The sequence below is a fragment of the Scardinius erythrophthalmus genome, assembly GCF_964197995.2.
Source record: "Scardinius erythrophthalmus genome assembly, chromosome: 20".
In the NCBI taxonomy this organism is placed as follows: domain Eukaryota; kingdom Metazoa; phylum Chordata; class Actinopteri; order Cypriniformes; family Leuciscidae; genus Scardinius; species Scardinius erythrophthalmus.
In genome coordinates this window covers 7,494,302-7,511,985 of record NC_138240.1, presented here as the reverse complement: position 1 = coordinate 7,511,985, position 17,684 = coordinate 7,494,302, and the positions used below count along the sequence as shown (strand labels likewise).

The 17,684-nt window shown below is 35.6% G+C and overlaps 1 protein-coding gene across 1 annotated transcript; it reads left to right on the top strand.

Annotated features, from left to right (window-relative positions):
* Window positions 1-107: 107 nt before the first annotated feature.
* On the top strand, window positions 108-17,642 carry spag17 (sperm associated antigen 17; the record flags this gene model as incomplete). The annotated part of the gene is made up of 39 exons (XM_081348582.1): window positions 108-218; window positions 630-770; window positions 870-929; window positions 1,126-1,257; window positions 1,585-1,750; window positions 1,914-2,108; window positions 2,253-2,425; window positions 2,928-3,089; window positions 3,726-3,771; window positions 4,634-4,764; window positions 4,953-5,087; window positions 5,175-5,285; window positions 5,487-5,631; window positions 5,720-5,905; window positions 6,019-6,056; window positions 6,179-6,277; window positions 6,426-6,580; window positions 6,903-7,053; window positions 7,180-7,230; window positions 7,333-7,581; window positions 7,682-7,796; window positions 7,921-8,034; window positions 8,163-8,320; window positions 8,460-8,574; window positions 8,944-9,104; window positions 9,243-9,381; window positions 10,039-10,217; window positions 10,295-10,427; window positions 10,507-10,634; window positions 10,720-10,890; window positions 11,706-11,809; window positions 14,104-14,234; window positions 14,388-14,518; window positions 14,726-14,917; window positions 15,488-15,601; window positions 15,704-15,758; window positions 16,398-16,485; window positions 16,717-16,770; window positions 16,856-17,642. 39 exons carry the CDS (start codon window positions 108-110, stop codon window positions 17,004-17,006), a joined length of 5,070 nt encoding a protein of 1,689 aa, XP_081204708.1. The 3' UTR covers window positions 17,007-17,642.
* Between the last annotated feature and the right edge of the window lie 42 nt (window positions 17,643-17,684).

The window sequence follows — 17,684 nt, the reverse complement described above, 5'->3', positions numbered from 1 at the left end:
GTAAAAATAATAGAACAATAACTAATTAATTACTTATTAGCAGTATTTTTGACAAGAGGCGCTATATTCATTGTGGAATTAGTCAGTTTAATGAATTTTAAGTTGATATGCCTCCCAAACGGAATAAAAGTATTACTCCGTCTGGAGTAACTCCAACTGGGACAGCTGCTGCTAACAAAAGCTGGCAAACGGCTCTTAATGATGCTGTATTTGAGGAGGTAACATATAAATGGCGCTTAATAAACTGTCATGTTAAACGTGTTTGAAATTTCTAACGTTACTTCACTGTGCTCAACTTAATGTTGTTGTTGTTGTTCTTCTTCTTCTTATATAACTCTGTCCTTTCTCATCATTTACTCACCATTATGTTGTTAGGCAGAATGACAGTCACAGTCGCTATTCACTTTCATTGTATATTACAAAAAGGTCCAATGAAAGTGAATGGTGACTAATGCTCTCAGTCCCTTTTTCGTGTATCACTTTAAACAAATGAATTGCTAAATCTTATAGCAATAGCCAACAAGCCAGTGCACAGCTTGTAAACACTACAGAATATAGAATTGCTTCATCAGACAACAAAAAAAAAAAAAAAGTATTTTTCCCCTCATCTGAATCATCTGTGACTCTAGAATGACTGGAGGGCCAGTCTGTGTATGGTGCAGGCAGAGAGAGCCGAGGATGAACAGCTCATAAACGCCCTCCAGCAGGCCATCCAACAGCCCCTCCGCAAGCTTTTCAGCGTGCTGTCCTGGGAGGACACTCTGGAAAAGGTTTCTGATCAAATTATATTTCATTAATGAAGTAATGAAATAAAAGAAAAGATATATTCGAATCAGTTGCCGTAAATAAACCAATCTTCTGTGACACAGATCAATGAACTGGGAAATCCAAAAACCAGAAAGACTAAAGATGGTCCCATGTTTTTTGAGGTGGGTATTGTCATTACCATGACAAATTGTAATCTCAGTATAGCGTTAAAAATAATGTATAGATTTTTATTGTAGAATCATAATTTTCATAATGTCTTGTGAGACCTTTAACCAGTTAGAAAGTTAAAATGACAATATAATGTCAAATTATGTTGTCCATTTATGGTTTCAGTAATTTGTAATTGTGCTTCTGTAGGTGACTGAACTTGCAAAGTCTATGATGGATGTTGGAGAGGAAATTACTGTGAACCTGATGGCAAAATTAATAAAGTTCCAGCTTCTGACCATCAAAAACAATGACATTGCAAGACGGGCTGCTGAGCAGAAGGTGAGAGCTTTTCACCATTAGCTAAAGCATGTATTGCAATATGTTGACTCATGTCATGGTTATTCTATTATTTCTCTTTACAATAAACAGATTGACACTTGATTGTTGTAATATGGTATACGACTGAAAGCTTTTAAGACTGATAACCAGATTGTGAACAATACTTGATGGAAAAAAATATTATATTATGCTAGGGAGAATTACATTTACACTTAATATGTGATGACACAGATTTATTCAGCAAAATTCTAATCAAATATACTATGCAAACATTTTATCATACCTATGTTTTCTGATAAACAGTAACACAGAGTGTGTATATTTAAGGCTGTAGAGGAGAATGCTCATGTTAAAGCGGGCCTGAATTCTGCCAGCAAGGATCAGGGGGGTAAAGGAGCAGCAAAGGGGAAAAAAGCTGCCGAGCCTCCAGTTCCAACCAAAGACACCAAACTCAAACGCAGAGGGGAAGAGGAAAATACAATCAAATACATAGGTGAGGCCTGATCACAGTTACTTAAAAGGTTAAAACTAGGAATCCAGTTACCAAAAAAACCAAAACATTGCTTCTGGTTGAATATCCTGAGAACAGGTCAGATTTGAAAGTGAAATGGGTTGCAAATAGTGTTTTCATATTGAGTTTAAACATATCTGTCCAGATGATGAGCCTGATGACGGACCAGAGCACTACATCCTGATAGTGGGATTTTACCAACCTCATCTGATCTCTGCACTGGACTCTCTGGGAATCCATGTGTCCAATGTTATAAAACTGAACTTAGAGAGAGAAGACCAATCAGAGGCAACAACAGAAATGGCGGCAGAGGAGAACTATCACTCACCTGAAGATCAGGGCAAGTTACTAAGAATTTCATTGTACTTATTCCTTTCAAATTATATTACATAGTGTATGCAGAATTTGCTGGATTTTGGTGTTTGAGATCAGGATACAAAATCAGGATTTAAAGTCACCAAGATTTAACTTGCTCTGTGTTCAGAAGTTGAGACTCTTAAGCAAAGAAGGCAGCAGGAGCTAGATGTGTTCTGGGAGCAGTTGGATCAAGTCTTGAACAGTGGGAATATGGGATCCAAACTCAGTGATGTGGCCAGGTTGAACTATAGCGTGAAGATCCATTTGCTGCCGCAGGACAAAGACAATGCTGAAGAAATGGTGAACATGTACAAATTCTTGTACCACCCTGCACTTTTACTCAGAATTTTTGTCTTGTTTTTTAGTACAAATGTCTAAACATTCTTAAATCAAGATACATAGGAGAAGCAAAATGACTTAAGATATTAAATCTTACTTTCTGAAAAATGTATCCAAATGAAATGAGTTTATGCTTAAAACAAGAAAAAAATATCTGCCAATAGGTTAAAAAATGAACTTAATTCGAATGGAAGATTTTCTTTCTTGTTTTAAGCAAAAAATAATTTAGATTTTTTTTTTTTTTTTCAGAAAACAAAACAAAATATCTGATGTCATTATGCTTCTCAAGTAAAAGTGCACATAAGACAGACAAGGTTTAAATTAGTCCCAGACTAAAATGCATGTTTGAGCTGTTTTAACTGAAAGCAACTTGCAGTGACATATCTTAAAATATGTCAGTGCCATTGTTTTGTCTGCAGAAGTTTACATATTACATTATAGTACTATCATCCACTGTCTGTAGCTGGCGTTTGGAGCTGCTATATTTGAGAGTGTGGCGTGTCTGGTGTATGACAGCCTGGACTGGAGGAGACAGTACAGTCATTATCTCAGCTGCATGAGGTTGATCCAGGTGCCTTTGGCCTGCAAAGCCATCCCGCAGTCCCGACCGCAGAGCTCCACTGAGGTACACGACTGCCTTTACTGATAGCAGTGCTGATAATATGCCAAGTAAACTAGCCAGTGATTTAAAAAAACAACAACTTTATAATCAGTTAAAGTTCCCCTGTAGTCAATCATTTTATCTCTTAAAACTAATCTTTGATCACCAAATTGACATATTTAAAAACAAATTCCTTGAAAAAGAAATCTTCATGCCTTAAAATAGCTTGAATGTAACTCTACACCCTTGCCTCATTTAGTATACGCGGTTCTATGAATATGCAAATTTGCCCCGTCTCCACTAACTCACACCAGCTCAGAGATCCACTAGTTGACGATCACACGTTGACATGATTGGTTACAAGGTAGTTTGTGACGTCAGAAACACCAGCGATTTCAAACCGTGTTTTTGAGACTGTCTTTGGTTCACTGCAGTTTTAAGGAGAAAATACTCAGCAATGGTGTTGACTTATGAATTTGCTCATGGTTTGTCTTAAAGCATATTTAAAACACCACATAGACATAAAAACAACATTAAAAGCTTGATTTTGAACTTTTTGAACTTGAACACCACAGGGGGACTTTAATTTCAGAAGTGTATTGTGGCAGGATGTACATGTTGGTTTCTTGTTGCTGATATTTATCATGGTTTATGTTTTAGGTTGTACAAACTCCAAAGAAGAAAGTAGTGTCAGAGGACGTCCCTGGTACAAGAAATGATACACTGAGCTTTGGTTTTACCATTACATCCTTTACACACACTCTCATATGTTGTGTTTTCATGTTTTATGGGGACTTTCCATAGACATATTGTTTTTTATACTGTACAAACTGTATATTCTATCCACCTATTACAGAAAACTTTCTGCATATTTACATTTTCACAACACTGTTTTCCTCACGGGACCAAAAAATTTCACCACAAGGGGATATTGCCATCTTTGTGGAGACATTTTGTCTCCATAACGTAGGGTTTACTAGGACCAGATACACACATATAATACATATATTAATAAAAACAGTAACTCTTTACAATAAAGGTCTTATTTGTTAACGCTAACAATGAGCAATACATTAGTAACAGTATTTATTAATCTATGTTAATGTTAGTTAAAATAAAATATAGTTGTTCATTGTTTGTTCATGTTAGATCACAGTGCATTAACTAATGTAAACAAATAATTACTTTTAAATGTATTAGTAAATGTTGAAATGAACATTCTTGTTCTTGTTAACTGATGAAACCTTATTGTGAAGTGTTACCATAAAAACTATAATAGTATTTCAGTGGACTGTATGTGCCAAATTGGCCCTATGAGTGTGTGTGACTGTCCCAGCATTCTCAGTGAATGAGGAAGTCAGAAAGGGCATCCGGTGTAAAAGCTGTGCCAAATCCAATGTGTGTGTGCAGATAATTCAGATGAAGCGGACCCTGCAAATGAGCGGGACTAACACTAGGAAAATATATATTCAAAATAAGAGCACAAAATCCTGTGCTCATTCACATATATTGTTCTCTGCTGTGTCAGTGTGTGCTCCAAAACTGACGTCTTAAACTGACTCTTTGAGTTTCCTCGGCAGAGCCAGAGTCTCCTGTTCAGAGCACAGAGGTTGATATGAGATACTACTGTAACCTACTGGACAGGATTCCTACTGAAATCACATCTGTACCTCTTGTATTGCATTGCATGCTGGAGCAGGTGAGGGAACTTTGTAGGATTCAATATAACCTTTAATTTAAAGAGATAGAAGACTGTTAACCTTAAACTGTATTCGCAACATGAGTGAACAGACTAAAGAGACAAAAATAAGTGCTGACATTTCTGTGAACATGCTGTTAAGTTCTTTTAAAATTTGGCTGCTAAATTTCTTCCTGTGTGATGTCGAGGTGGTGGCCTCAGAACAGGAAGTCAATGCAGAATCAGCTGATTCAGAGGAGCACTTTGATAGAACAGACCAAGATCTAATCAGTTATATGCTTTCATCTGTGTTGAGTCTGCCACAGGATGAAAAAGACAAGAAGGTAAAATGGTACAACAACAACAAAAGTCACTGGGTTTCTAAATCAAAATCAATCTATATTTGCCATAATCTGTTTGTTTGATGGCAGGTACTCATGGAGGATCTTGGGATGCAGAAAAGCCCAATGAATGCAGATCAGAAACACCCTCTCTTGCTCAATCACCATGATGAGAAAGCGAGGAGATTCCTTCAGCTTCCTGTGAATATGCAAACTTTTCCCCATAAATGCTTGAAAGCACACACAAATGTTTTATTCTGTACATTTGCCCACTTGGATACATCGATCATGTTTCAAACAAGCACATTTAAGCTTTAAGTCACCTGTAAACAGTATGCAAATACATATGGATGCAACTGACACAACTGTTATATAAATAAAATCCTTATTCATATGTCGCAGATCCTGGATGGTTTTGATGTCGTCAAAATTGAAGCAGACATCATGAAGCAAAGCCTTTTGTGGACCAACCTGATGTTCAGACACACTGAGGGCACCACTGTTAGACTGGCCAGATCACAGGAGCTAATGCACTTCTGCACTGATGGTGAGAAACAAGGACAATGACTTGCTGTTTTAATTGGACCTTTAGTCCAGTTTTCTTCCTAATGTGATGACTTAATGTGTATCTCCAGAGTCACTGAGCTGGTCTGAACAACAGAGGCTTCTCCAGCTGTTTGTGTTTGAGAGCATGCTTTTGACTACAGTGGATGAGAACGGCTGTATTAAAAGATCTCAATCGAACCTTTCAAACCCCACACCATGGGACAACCCTGTTGAATTCACCAAACACCTGTATTGGAGCAACAGCAGGACACAAGGTGTGAAACCAACACAAGATCATTCATTGCAAATTCATTCAATTTCTAAACAAATATTTTTAAAGCAGCGTTGAAGTCTTTAATTGCACACATCAGTTGTTTTATTTTTAAAGGATCAGCAAAAAACAATGCTGGGACTGACGAACCAACGGTATGATTGAAGTTTTGAAATAAAAAAGCTGAAATTTTAATGTTATACAAGTAAATTAAACATTTATCTTGACACTATCATTAGCAAGTGATTGTTTTTTAATATCCTAATAACTTATATAGGATAATGAAGTAACTGTAACAGATCTCCAGAAGACCTTGATTCGTCAGCTGGGACACTGGAACTTTGTAGAGAAGCACAGTGCTTCTGTTTTCCCCCAGGTACCCACCTTCAAATCTCAGCTTATAATATTTTTGCAATATAATTATAATATAATATATAATTCTAATTTCAATATAATATTTTGAAAATCTATGAGAAATTTTAATAAAAAAAAATGACAAACGAGTAATCTCTTCTCATATTCAGGTCCTCCAGTCTGCATCTGAGACTTATAGATGTGTGGACACATTTCACTGTGCCAGAGACAATGCCACATATATCATCTGCCACAATCCCATGAGCCCTCAGAGGAGTTGCAAGGAATTCTGGGATGCATCACTTCACACAGATGTGGGCTTCAGGTACTTTTTCTCATCTTAAAAGTTTTACATGGTACAATTACCCAAAGCTAATTTATTTCAACATTTATTTGCTTAACATTTTCTTTAATAAACATTTTTACACTATCAAAATGTAAAATATTTATTTATGAATTTCAAGTTTTCCTATATTTAAAAAATAATTATATTATTTTATTAATATTATATTATATTATATTATATTATATTATATTATATTATATTATATTATATTATATTATATTATATTATATTATATTATATTATATTATATTATATTATATTATATTATATTATATTATATTATATTATATTATTGTTGTAGGAATTATTTGGAATATGTGGCAGACTCAATCAGTGAATGGACCAGACAGGAAGAGGAAAAATGGCAGATGGAGCAGAAGAAGAAAGAGGCGGAAAGAACTCCCATCCAAACCCCTTCAGAGGCTGACAGAGATACAGGCAACATATCTAATGTCTAATATATGTCTATGAGCAGGATCATGTAGATAACATCAAATATATATGAAAATATGTTACTATGGATATAATGATGTGCATGTTTAAAACTGAATTTCTTTCTATTAGACTCTCCAGTGAAGTCCCCAATCTCAGACACATTAGAACCATATATAAGAGAGGATTCTCTCAAAGTGAGCTCATATGTTGATCGTAACAAATAAATATTTTAGTTATACACATTTTCAGATTTCATGATCCTTACACAGGTCCTTTTTGTGATGTATTTACTTTAGGCATGGAAAATGGACCAGGAGAGATTAAGGGAGGAGGAGCAATCCAAAAAGACAAAGAAAGAAAAAGGAGAAAAAGCAACACCAAAAGTAGAAGAGAGAACTGACTCTGTAAAGGAGAACAAGAAGACTTCAGTGTCCTCAAAAAAGAGTAGAGACATCATGTCCAAAACACCCAGCTCGGCTATTAAAGACAAAACTAGAGATGTTCCAGAGACGCCTGAAGAACCAGCAAATGAGAGAAAAACAGATGTCTGAAAATATATATATAACCACATAAAATGTTTATAGTCTAGAATTGATGGTGCTAAGTTTGAAATTAATTGGCTGAATGTTTGTGTATTTCACATAGGTATTCACAGGCTACAGTTTAAATGGGAAACTGGTGCAAATCACTGGCAAAGTTCAGTCTCTCTATCCCTGTGACGGAGGACAAATAGATGTGGAGAGTTTTCACTTCACACAAGGTTTGAGAAATCAAACATGCAAAAATATACATGCACAATATCTGTACATTTGCTTTTTTAGAGCTTCTTGTACATAATTTTTGTACTTTTATACCTTAATTAAATGATTGCTTTCCATCTTAAGGAATAACACAAGTGAAGGTTTGTGTGAAGAAGGATGGCCATCAGTTCTACACAAACATTTCTGAGAGAAAAAAAGAGGACAAACTAAAGGAGTTTGACATGTTCACTAAACAAGGTACCGTATGTGTTGCAAACGTAAATGTAACGTAATTTAATTTAATATTTCATCCTGTAAAAATAACTTATATATATTTTTTGTTATATTTACACGTGTTGTTTTGCCCAATTCAGCCACTATTGGAGTCCAACCAGATTGTGAGACGGAGAAATATGGCTCTTTTTTTGCTGTACTGGCCAATGGCATTCGACTCTCCTGCTGTCAGAGCAGCCCGAATAAAACAAAAAGTCAAGCTCTCCAGCTCACTGTGCCTAGTGCCTTCTGTACAGACCAACAGGAACAGGTGATTGGACAAATAATAATCATGGAAAAAAGTTGGTTAGTAAGGATTTACATTAGTTAGGTGTAAGTTAGTTTAGCATGCAAATTATTTTAGGCTGATTAACTAAATAGCCATTTTCTCCCTTACTAATATTTCCTAGGTACCTGAGGTACATTGTGAGCCGATAGACGATTCCTCTCCTCCACCATTCCTGAATCTACATGTATCTCTTCCCAATGGACTTATCCTGCATTTTGATTTTGAGGACTCAGCAGGTGAAATATTCATTTTTATAGATAAAAAACTTGAGTACATAAAATGTATGCACTATACGGTTCTTTCGATGCAGTACATTTTCATGTCTCTAAATTATTTCCTAATATAATGAATACAAGAAGGAATTTATATTAGTTTTCTTTTATTATAAAAGAACATTTTAAATAACTTAATAAAATAAACTGCACAGGAATGACCCATACAAAATATTTAATTTTCTAGTCTGTATTAATCTAAAAAAAAAAAAAAAAAAAAAAAAAACCTTTCATGAAAATATATTTTGTAAACTGTCTTTAAATGTAGAACCAGCCTTTAAGATTGAAGAATAAGAAGAAGAGCAGCTGTAAGGTCATATCTGTGTTTTTTAGATGGGGAATCTTGTGTCCGATCTCTTCGGATACGACAGAGATTTTATAATGCTGGATCTAGTTCAGACACGACCCCAGACTTCAGAACACACACTGAGGTCTCCAGGGTCATCACCGGCACAGGGACTGTCATCAAACACAAGAGAGATGGATCTACTGAGGTATTCACATACACACGATTGCACGTCAAAAATGCACTTTTTTGCTACATAATACAGATAATATAGCACAAAAAGCACACTCCTAATGAAATCATGACCTCAGAGGAAGTATACAGTATATATGTGTGTATGTTTCAGGTCCTGTTTGCAGACGGAACAGTCAGTACGAGTCCAGACTCTGGACCAGTGTGTGTGCTGGTTCCACACATGCCCTTAGAGGAGGCGGAGCCTATCAAAGAGCTGACAGTGGACACCAAAGACACTAAAGACAAGAAAGGTAGCAATTAGCAAACACATGTACACATCTCTTCAAATATTGAAAACCTCTATGGATACTGATTTATTTATTCACACTATGTATGCACTACCATTCAAAAATTTGTGGTTGGTAAGATTTATTTTATTTTTTTAAACTCTTATGCTCACCAAAGCTGCATTTATTTGATCAAAATATTAAAAACAGTAATATTGTTAAATATTATTACATTTTACATTTTTTTTATATTTTAATATATTTTAAAATGTGTCTTATTTCTGTTTTGGCAAAGCTGAATATTCAGCATCATTACTCCAGTTTTCAGTGTCACATGATCCTTCAGAAATCATTCGAATATGCTGATTTGCTGCTCAAGAAACATTTCTTATTATTATCATTGTTGAAAACAGTTGTGCGGCTTAATATTTTTGTGTAAACCATGATATATTGAATACGTTAATGAGCAGAAATCTGAAAAGGAACAGCATTTATTTGTTTATGTTTATTTATAATTGTCTTTACTGTCACTTTTGATCAATTTAATGCATCCTTGCTAAATAAAAGTATCAATTGCTTTAAAAAAAAAAAAGAATATTACTGACCCCAAACTTTTGAACAGTTGTGTACATGAATGAAATGTCCTCTTAAACCATATACAATCTCTTTTGTGGTTCACAGGCAAGGCTAGAGAACAAATCTCTATAGAAAATGAAAAACCAAAAAACTCCGTTGAGATGACTGGAGGCTCTTGGACCACCACCACCCCCTCTGGCCTAAGAGTTGCCACTGTGGCAGGGAAGGAAGTCCAAGTGCAGCCGATACTGGCCTATCATGCTACAGATCCCTTTAGTGGGACAGTGAGTGCCTAGTCAATTAAAACTTACATCTTCTGTGTCAATAGATGATTGTTTTAATACAAATGTTTCATGTATAGGTTGTGGTCACAAGAGAGGACAAAATGTTGTCTGTGTTGAAGAAAGATGGAACCGTGATAGTAGATCACGCAGATGGAACACGTATTACCACTTTCTACCAGCAGGGGGAGCTACAACAACAACTGCTCCCAGGTGCAAGAGTCTTCATGCTTTACTATCACAAATAGTTCATACAGGTTCGTCAGTAAGTAAGGGTTTAATCTGATTTCAGGAGAAAAACTGGTTAGGGTGGAGAAAGCTGATTTTGCAACGGTAATAATGAACTGTGAGAGAAGAACATGTGATGTTTTTTTCGGGGATGGCACTTCAATCAGCGCAACAGCTCATGGATCATATAAAGTAAGAGGATAGATGGAAGAATATCTGTGAGATATATGTGTGAACATCATTTGTAAATCCTCCTCCTTCTGTAACTTTAATGTAGATTTCTCCTCATGATGGTGGTGTCCTCCATATTGATAAGGATGGTGGTGCGGTGTACACATCTCATCAGTCTAAAGAGGGACCAGAGAAAGACCCACCAGGCCAATATGTAATGAACCACGGAGCAGATGTCCTCTGTCACGTGACGGACCACGAGGGGAACTACTTTCAAGTACTTTCCATGATAATGTCTATAGGAAACATGAAGGCCCGGTTTCACAGGCAGGGTTTAGATTAAGACAGGATTAGGCCTTAGTTCAGTTAGGCATGCCCTATATAAAACATTACTGGTGTGCATCTTGAGACAAAACAATGGCACTGACATATTTTAAGATAATATGCCAGTGCAAGTTGCTTTCAGTTAAAACAGCTCAAACATGCATTTTAGTCTGGAAATCGGGGGAAAATGTCTCACATTTTTGATTTGATATCATATTAATAATTTTATATTCCGCATGATCATGGAAAACCTTCAAATTTTAGATTTTTACATGGCAGGACAGCAGTTATGGTCAGCTCTAAAATATTTCATTTGGTTATTTCATCAACTATTTTTGCAAGCGCAATCTTTTGTGTGTGTGTGGAAACCCTGTCAATTAAAAGTGTAGCTAACAAAGTCAGGAATATTTGTTTTGTGTGAACATAATGTAATTGATGTTACAGCTAAAATGATTTTTTAAACATTTGAGAGGATGTAAACAAGTGACAGAGTGTTAAATATTTTGAGTTGGCTTTTATTTTTATATTTTGTTATGTGCTTTTCTAGTATTCTATATAGTTGTAATATATTTTAAATCAGTTTTAGTCTTTTTAGTACTTGCCAAGACAACATTTTTAACTTTCATTAAGGTTTTTAAGTTAAAGGTTTTTTTATTTTTATTTCAGCTTCATTTTCAATAATGGGAAACATTTATTTTTATTTTTAACAGACTCTTGTATCCTGGTCATTCTAAATAAAAACCCAGAACATGTTAATGCTGTGTGCAGGTCAATGCAGATAGTCAGATCACCGTCACAAGTAACAGATCAGAAATGAGAGAGACAGAAACAGAGCTCCAACAGAATGCTGGCTTTAAAACACATCCACCCAGGTAAGACCCTCAGAAAACACAACCAAGGTCACTTAAAATTAAAGGGATAGTCAACCGAAAAATTATGTTGGTAACCAAACATTTTATGGTCTCCATTGATTCCATAGTATTTTTTTTCTCTATACTATGGAAAACAATGGGGACCAGCAACTATTCAGTTACCAACAGCATTTTTGGAACTTCATGCAGGTTTAGAGCAACTTGAGAGTGTGTAAATGATGACAGGATTTTCATTTTTTGGTAAACTATCCCATTAAAGACAAGCAGATTTTCTTAAGAGATTATTAATGACTACAGACTAGACACGAAACTAGAACAGCTGTGTAGGAAATCAGGGACTACAGTTTGAGGTCATTTTAGACAAATATTGGCTGCAGAATGCAGCGATCAACCAGTCAGAGTCAAGGCGTATTATATTTTGTTATTTTTATCTTCTAATGTTGACTTTTTTAATATAGTTATTTTATGTAATTCTTATGTTGTCACTCACAGATCTGTTGTGCAATCATTGGTTTCCTCTCTGTGTCCATAAACAGTACCGTACAAATGTTTTAGGCCACATGAAAAATAACAGCACGATTTTTTTCTAAATAAATTATCACTTTTATTCAGCAAGGATGCTTTGGTCCAAAGTGACAGTAAAGACATTTATCATTTCAAATACATTTCTATTTCAAAGAAACACTGTTCTTTTGAACCTTCATCAAAGAATACTGAAAAGTATTCACACATTGCACAAAAAATATAACTGTTTTCAAAGTTAATAAGAAATTTAACAATATGAAATCAAATCAGCCTATTAGAATGATTTCTGAAGGATCATGTGACACTGAAGATTGGAGTAATGATGCTGAAAATTCAGCTTTGCCATCACAGGAATAAATTACATTCAAAAATATACACTCACCTAAAGGATTATTAAGAACACCATACTAATACTGTGTTAGACCCCCTTTCACCTTCAGAATTGCCTTAATTCTACGTGGCATTGATTCAACAAGGTGCTGAAAGCATTCTTTAGAAATGTTGGCCCATATTGATAGGATAGCATCTTGCAGTTGATGGAGATTTGTGGGATGCACATCCAGGGCACGAAGCTCCCGTTCCACCACATCCCAAAGATGCTCTATTGGGTTGAGATCTGGTGACTGTGGGGGCCATTTTAGTACAGTGAACTCATTGTCATGTTCAAGAAACCAATTTGAAATGATTCGAGCTTTGTGACATGGTGCATTATCCTGCTGGAAGTAGCCATCAGAGGATGGGTACATGGTGGTCATAAAGGGATGGACATGGTCAGAAACAATGCTCAGGTAGGCCGTGGCATTTAAACGATGCCCAATTGGCACTAAGGGGCCTAAAGTGTGCCAAGAAAACATCCCCCACACCATTACACCACCACCACCAGCCTGCACAGTGGTAACAAGGCATGATGGATCCATGTTCTCATTCTGTTTACGCCAAATTCTGACTCTACCATCTGAATGTCTCAACAGAAATCGAGACTCATCAGACCAGGCAACATTTTTCCAGTCTTCAACCGTCCAATTTTGGTGAGCTCGTGCAAATTGTAGCCTCTTTTTCCTATTTGTAGTGGAGATGAGTGGTACCCGGTGGGGTCTTCTGCTGTTGTAGCCCATCCGCCTCAAGGTTGTGCGTGTTGTGGCTTCACAAATGCTTTGCTGCATACCTCGGTTGTAACGAGTCAAAGTTGCTCTTCTATCAGCTTGAATCAGTCAGCCCATTCTCCTCTGACCTCTAGCATCAACAAGGCATTTTCGCCCACAGGACTGCCGCATACTGGATGTTTTTCCCTTTTCACACCATTCTTTGTAAACCCTAGAAATGGTTGTGCGTGAAAATCCCAGTAACTGAGCAGATTGTGAAATACTCAGACCGGCCCGTCTGGCACCAACAACCATGCCACGCTCAAAATTGCTTAAATCACCTTTCTTTCCCATTCTGACATTCAGTTTGGAGTTCAGGAGATTGTCTTGACCAGGACCACACCCATAAATGCATTGAAGCAACTGCCATGTGATTGGTTGATTAGATAATTGCATTAATGAGAAATTGAACAGGTGTTCCTAATAATCCTTTAGGTGAGTGTATTTTAAACTGTTTTTACTATATTTTGATCAAATAAATGCAGCCTTGTTGAGCATAAGTCTTACCGTCCTCAAACTTTTTAACAGTAGTGTATTTACTTAAACAAATTACATTGCATTGTATTTGCATTCCAATTCAAGAATGAAAAACCGACTTGTTACTTTTTCTTCGGTTGTCATTTTGAGGTTGTTTGTGGTACATGAGGACGGGTCAGCCTCAGAGCTGCTGAGAGCACAAGATATGGAAGATCTCCTACAGAAGGCTTACTGTGACTCTTCTATCGCTGTTCTCACTGACCCACTACCAGACTCACAACGTGAGGACAGTTTCCATTCATCCTGTGCATGATGTTCCCTGTAGAGCCTGTATTTTCAACATCAATCCATTTGAAATGTTGTTTAAGGCAAGTTTGCATAAACGCAGCAAGTAAAATATCAATTATTGTTCTCCTGCATTGATTTCTCTTCAGAATCATTTGGCATCACTCTCCTAAGGCCCTGCCCAGAGATCAGCACTCATTGGCTCTCATCCAAACAAGATGATGACATCATTCCCACCAACCTCAAATCCAGGAAATGGGAGTCATTTCCTGCATCTGAGGTAATTTGTAATCTATAGGTGTTCCATTTTAGATGGAAACTTTCTTTTAGTGTTAACTTTGGAACAAACAACCAGTGTGTTTTATATTGTCAAAACAAATCCACATTAATTATCCCTTTTTTTGGAAATGCCTATGTGTTTGAGTATGCAGTTTAGTGTGAATCATTTATGATGCCTTGATGATTTGCTTCCATCTCCGTTGCTTAGAAGAAGACTCCAGGCCCCCCTTTTGGGACCACTCTTGGTTGTAGTCTCGAGTTAAAGGAGAAACCCTTGAAGTCTTCTTCCATCCGCATTCATCCAGTTTTGGAGTGCCCTGACGTGCTGCTGGTGCGCCAGATTACCCAGCACCCACCTGTCACTGAATCACTGCGCAGGAAACTGCAAGACAAAGTCAAGGTGCTCTAATTCCTGTCACAAAGTTAACTTTTTGTAACCTTCCTGTGTTATTATAGTATGTTGTTAAAACCACAATATTACAAGACCTAAGTAGTGTTCTCTTTTCACTTCCCTTCAATCTACTTTGTTCTACAACTGACCAGTTACTAAATGTAATTAAAAAAGTTTACGCAGTTAAAATGATTTAAACATTTATAACCATATTTATATTTGACCATTTTCCTATATTGTAAAATAAACAACAACAAAAAAACAATTCTGACCTGAATATATTTCAAGATAATGCTAAATATATGTTGAAAACAGTGTGGCTTAATAAAATCGGTTTTGTTCAAACCTTCAAATGCCAAAATATTTTATAAAATGTACTTTAAAGGTCAAGAACATTTCCAATCTTAAAATACATTCAGGGTAAATGCAAAATGTTTATATATATATATTGAACAATTTAAATATATTTAAACTGACAATATATAAAAAAATATAGTTTTGGCTATTTTGAAATATATTTAAAAATATAGCATATATATATACTGTATATATATTTGCTCTATGGGTTTAATCAAACAGGCATATTTGGAGCAGCTGCTACAGAGAGAGAATGAATGGGAGAAGATGCAGTTGAAGGACCTTCGGACAGCAGAGGAAAAGGTTCATCAGAATGATCTACTGCAGCTTGTACTGGTCAGACGAGATCCAACGTCATATTCTTAAATGAATTTCTGAAATTCAGATGTCTGTATGCTAGTCTGGCTTAAATACATTTAAACTTTATGTTTGTTTTAGTCCCTGTCTGAAGCTGTGGATCCTCCGGTTGAAATGGAGATAAAGCCTCTTTCAGGTGAGAATATTTATTTATTAGAACATACATTCTAAATATTTCATTATAAAATAATATTTATTGTTTAAAAAATAGGTTAAAGGTATAGTCCACCCAACATCATTTACTCACCCTCAATTTGTTCTAAACCGGTTTGAGTTTCTTTCTTCTGTTGAACACAAAAGAAAATATTTTGAAGAATGCTGGTATCCAAATAGTTCCTGGTCCCCATTGACTTCCATAGTATTTTTTCTCTATACTATGGAAGTCAATGGGGACCAGCAACTGACTTTATTTATGTTCAACAGAAACTTCATGCAGGTTTGGAACAACTTGAGGATGAGTAAATGATGACAGGATTTTCATTTTTAGGTGCATGAACTACTTTTCCTAAAAATAATATTAATAACACTTTATTTAATCATTCATTTATGGTTTAACCCTCCGATGCACGGATTATCGAATTGCAATATTTTAAAATGTATTTTTATATCAAAAATAATCCACAATTTTGTTTGAATTATGAGTTTGGAGAGTGTTAAATATCTGTGCTCTGCAATATTAAACGGCAGTAAAAAAGTAAATGTATGATTTTTAGCTCTGTTAAGCTCGGCCATTGGTCTCACATTCACAGTTTGTCTGCTTTTGTTCTTGTTCCAGCTGATGTGGCGTCTCTCTATACTCAAGCAGTGCGAGCAGCTCAACATCCCCACAAGCTACAGGAAAAGACAGAACAGAAAGTTTTGTTGTAAGTGGTATTGTTCAGTATTTACTCATCTTATCGACAAGTATAATATCTGTAAATGCAGACCTGAATGAGAGTTGACAAACAAGCTTATTGCTCAACATTTTAGTGGGTAAATTTGCTCAGCCAACGGATTAGAATTCATAGATAAGAATAGACCACAGATAAAATACCACTGAAAGTGTGGTGACTAATTGCACTTGTATGGTTTGCTTTCAACTTCTGCTTTAACAGTGTCAGTAAAAAGAAGCAAAAGTCAGAGTGGGAAAACAGGGTTAACCAGAACAGGTAAACAGTTATTCTGTTTGATCGGTTTCAGTTTTAGAAGCTCAAAGCAGGTGATGCATAGATGTTTTGTTTGTCCAACCTTCAGGCAAGAACTCCAGGAGCAGAAAAGACACCTCAACGCACTCAGACACCATATTGTTACTCCATACTTTCACCCTGAGCCGAAGGAAATTGCACTCTTTACAGATGAGGCTAGTACCACCAACTGCATATTTAATCGTAATCATTTTATCTGATTGTCTTTGTAACTTTTTCTTTCAAATATTGTTTATTTAGAGCAGGGATTCCCAAACTTGTCGGCCAATCGAACCCCTTTGACGTGAAATATTTACTCAAAGTCAAGCAGAAATAAAATAAAACATTTTATTTGAAAAAACTTCAACTAAATTAAACAAAAATGAAATGTTTAAGTTGAAGGTAAAAACTAAAACAAGAATCAATTAAACCTAACCAATAAAATGACAAAAGCACATAATGAAATTACTACATATTAAACTGTAATAAAAAAAAACTAAAAATTTAAAAAGAAAAGATAATTCAAATTATTAATAAAAAACTATAATAAAAAGTAAAATAACGCTGCTTGAAGTTCATCCTGACATTTTAACTTAGTTCAGTATATTTCATATTTTTAAGAGATTTATTTTGAATGTTTGTATTTAAAAGTGATTTATTTTAATTTTTAAGTTTTAATTATTAGCTGTCATTAAATGTGTGTGAACGGAAATGTTTAGTAAGCTGCATGCGATAACATATGATTCAGCAGATGTCACATAAAAATTGCACTTGCTGTGCTTTGTAAACAAGTCTGTGTGCCCATGAAGATGTGCTAATTTTAAAATTGCAATTAAAACCACAAATGATCACCTTTCAGTGATGGCAATATTTTTTTATAATCTCAGACTCAGTGAACA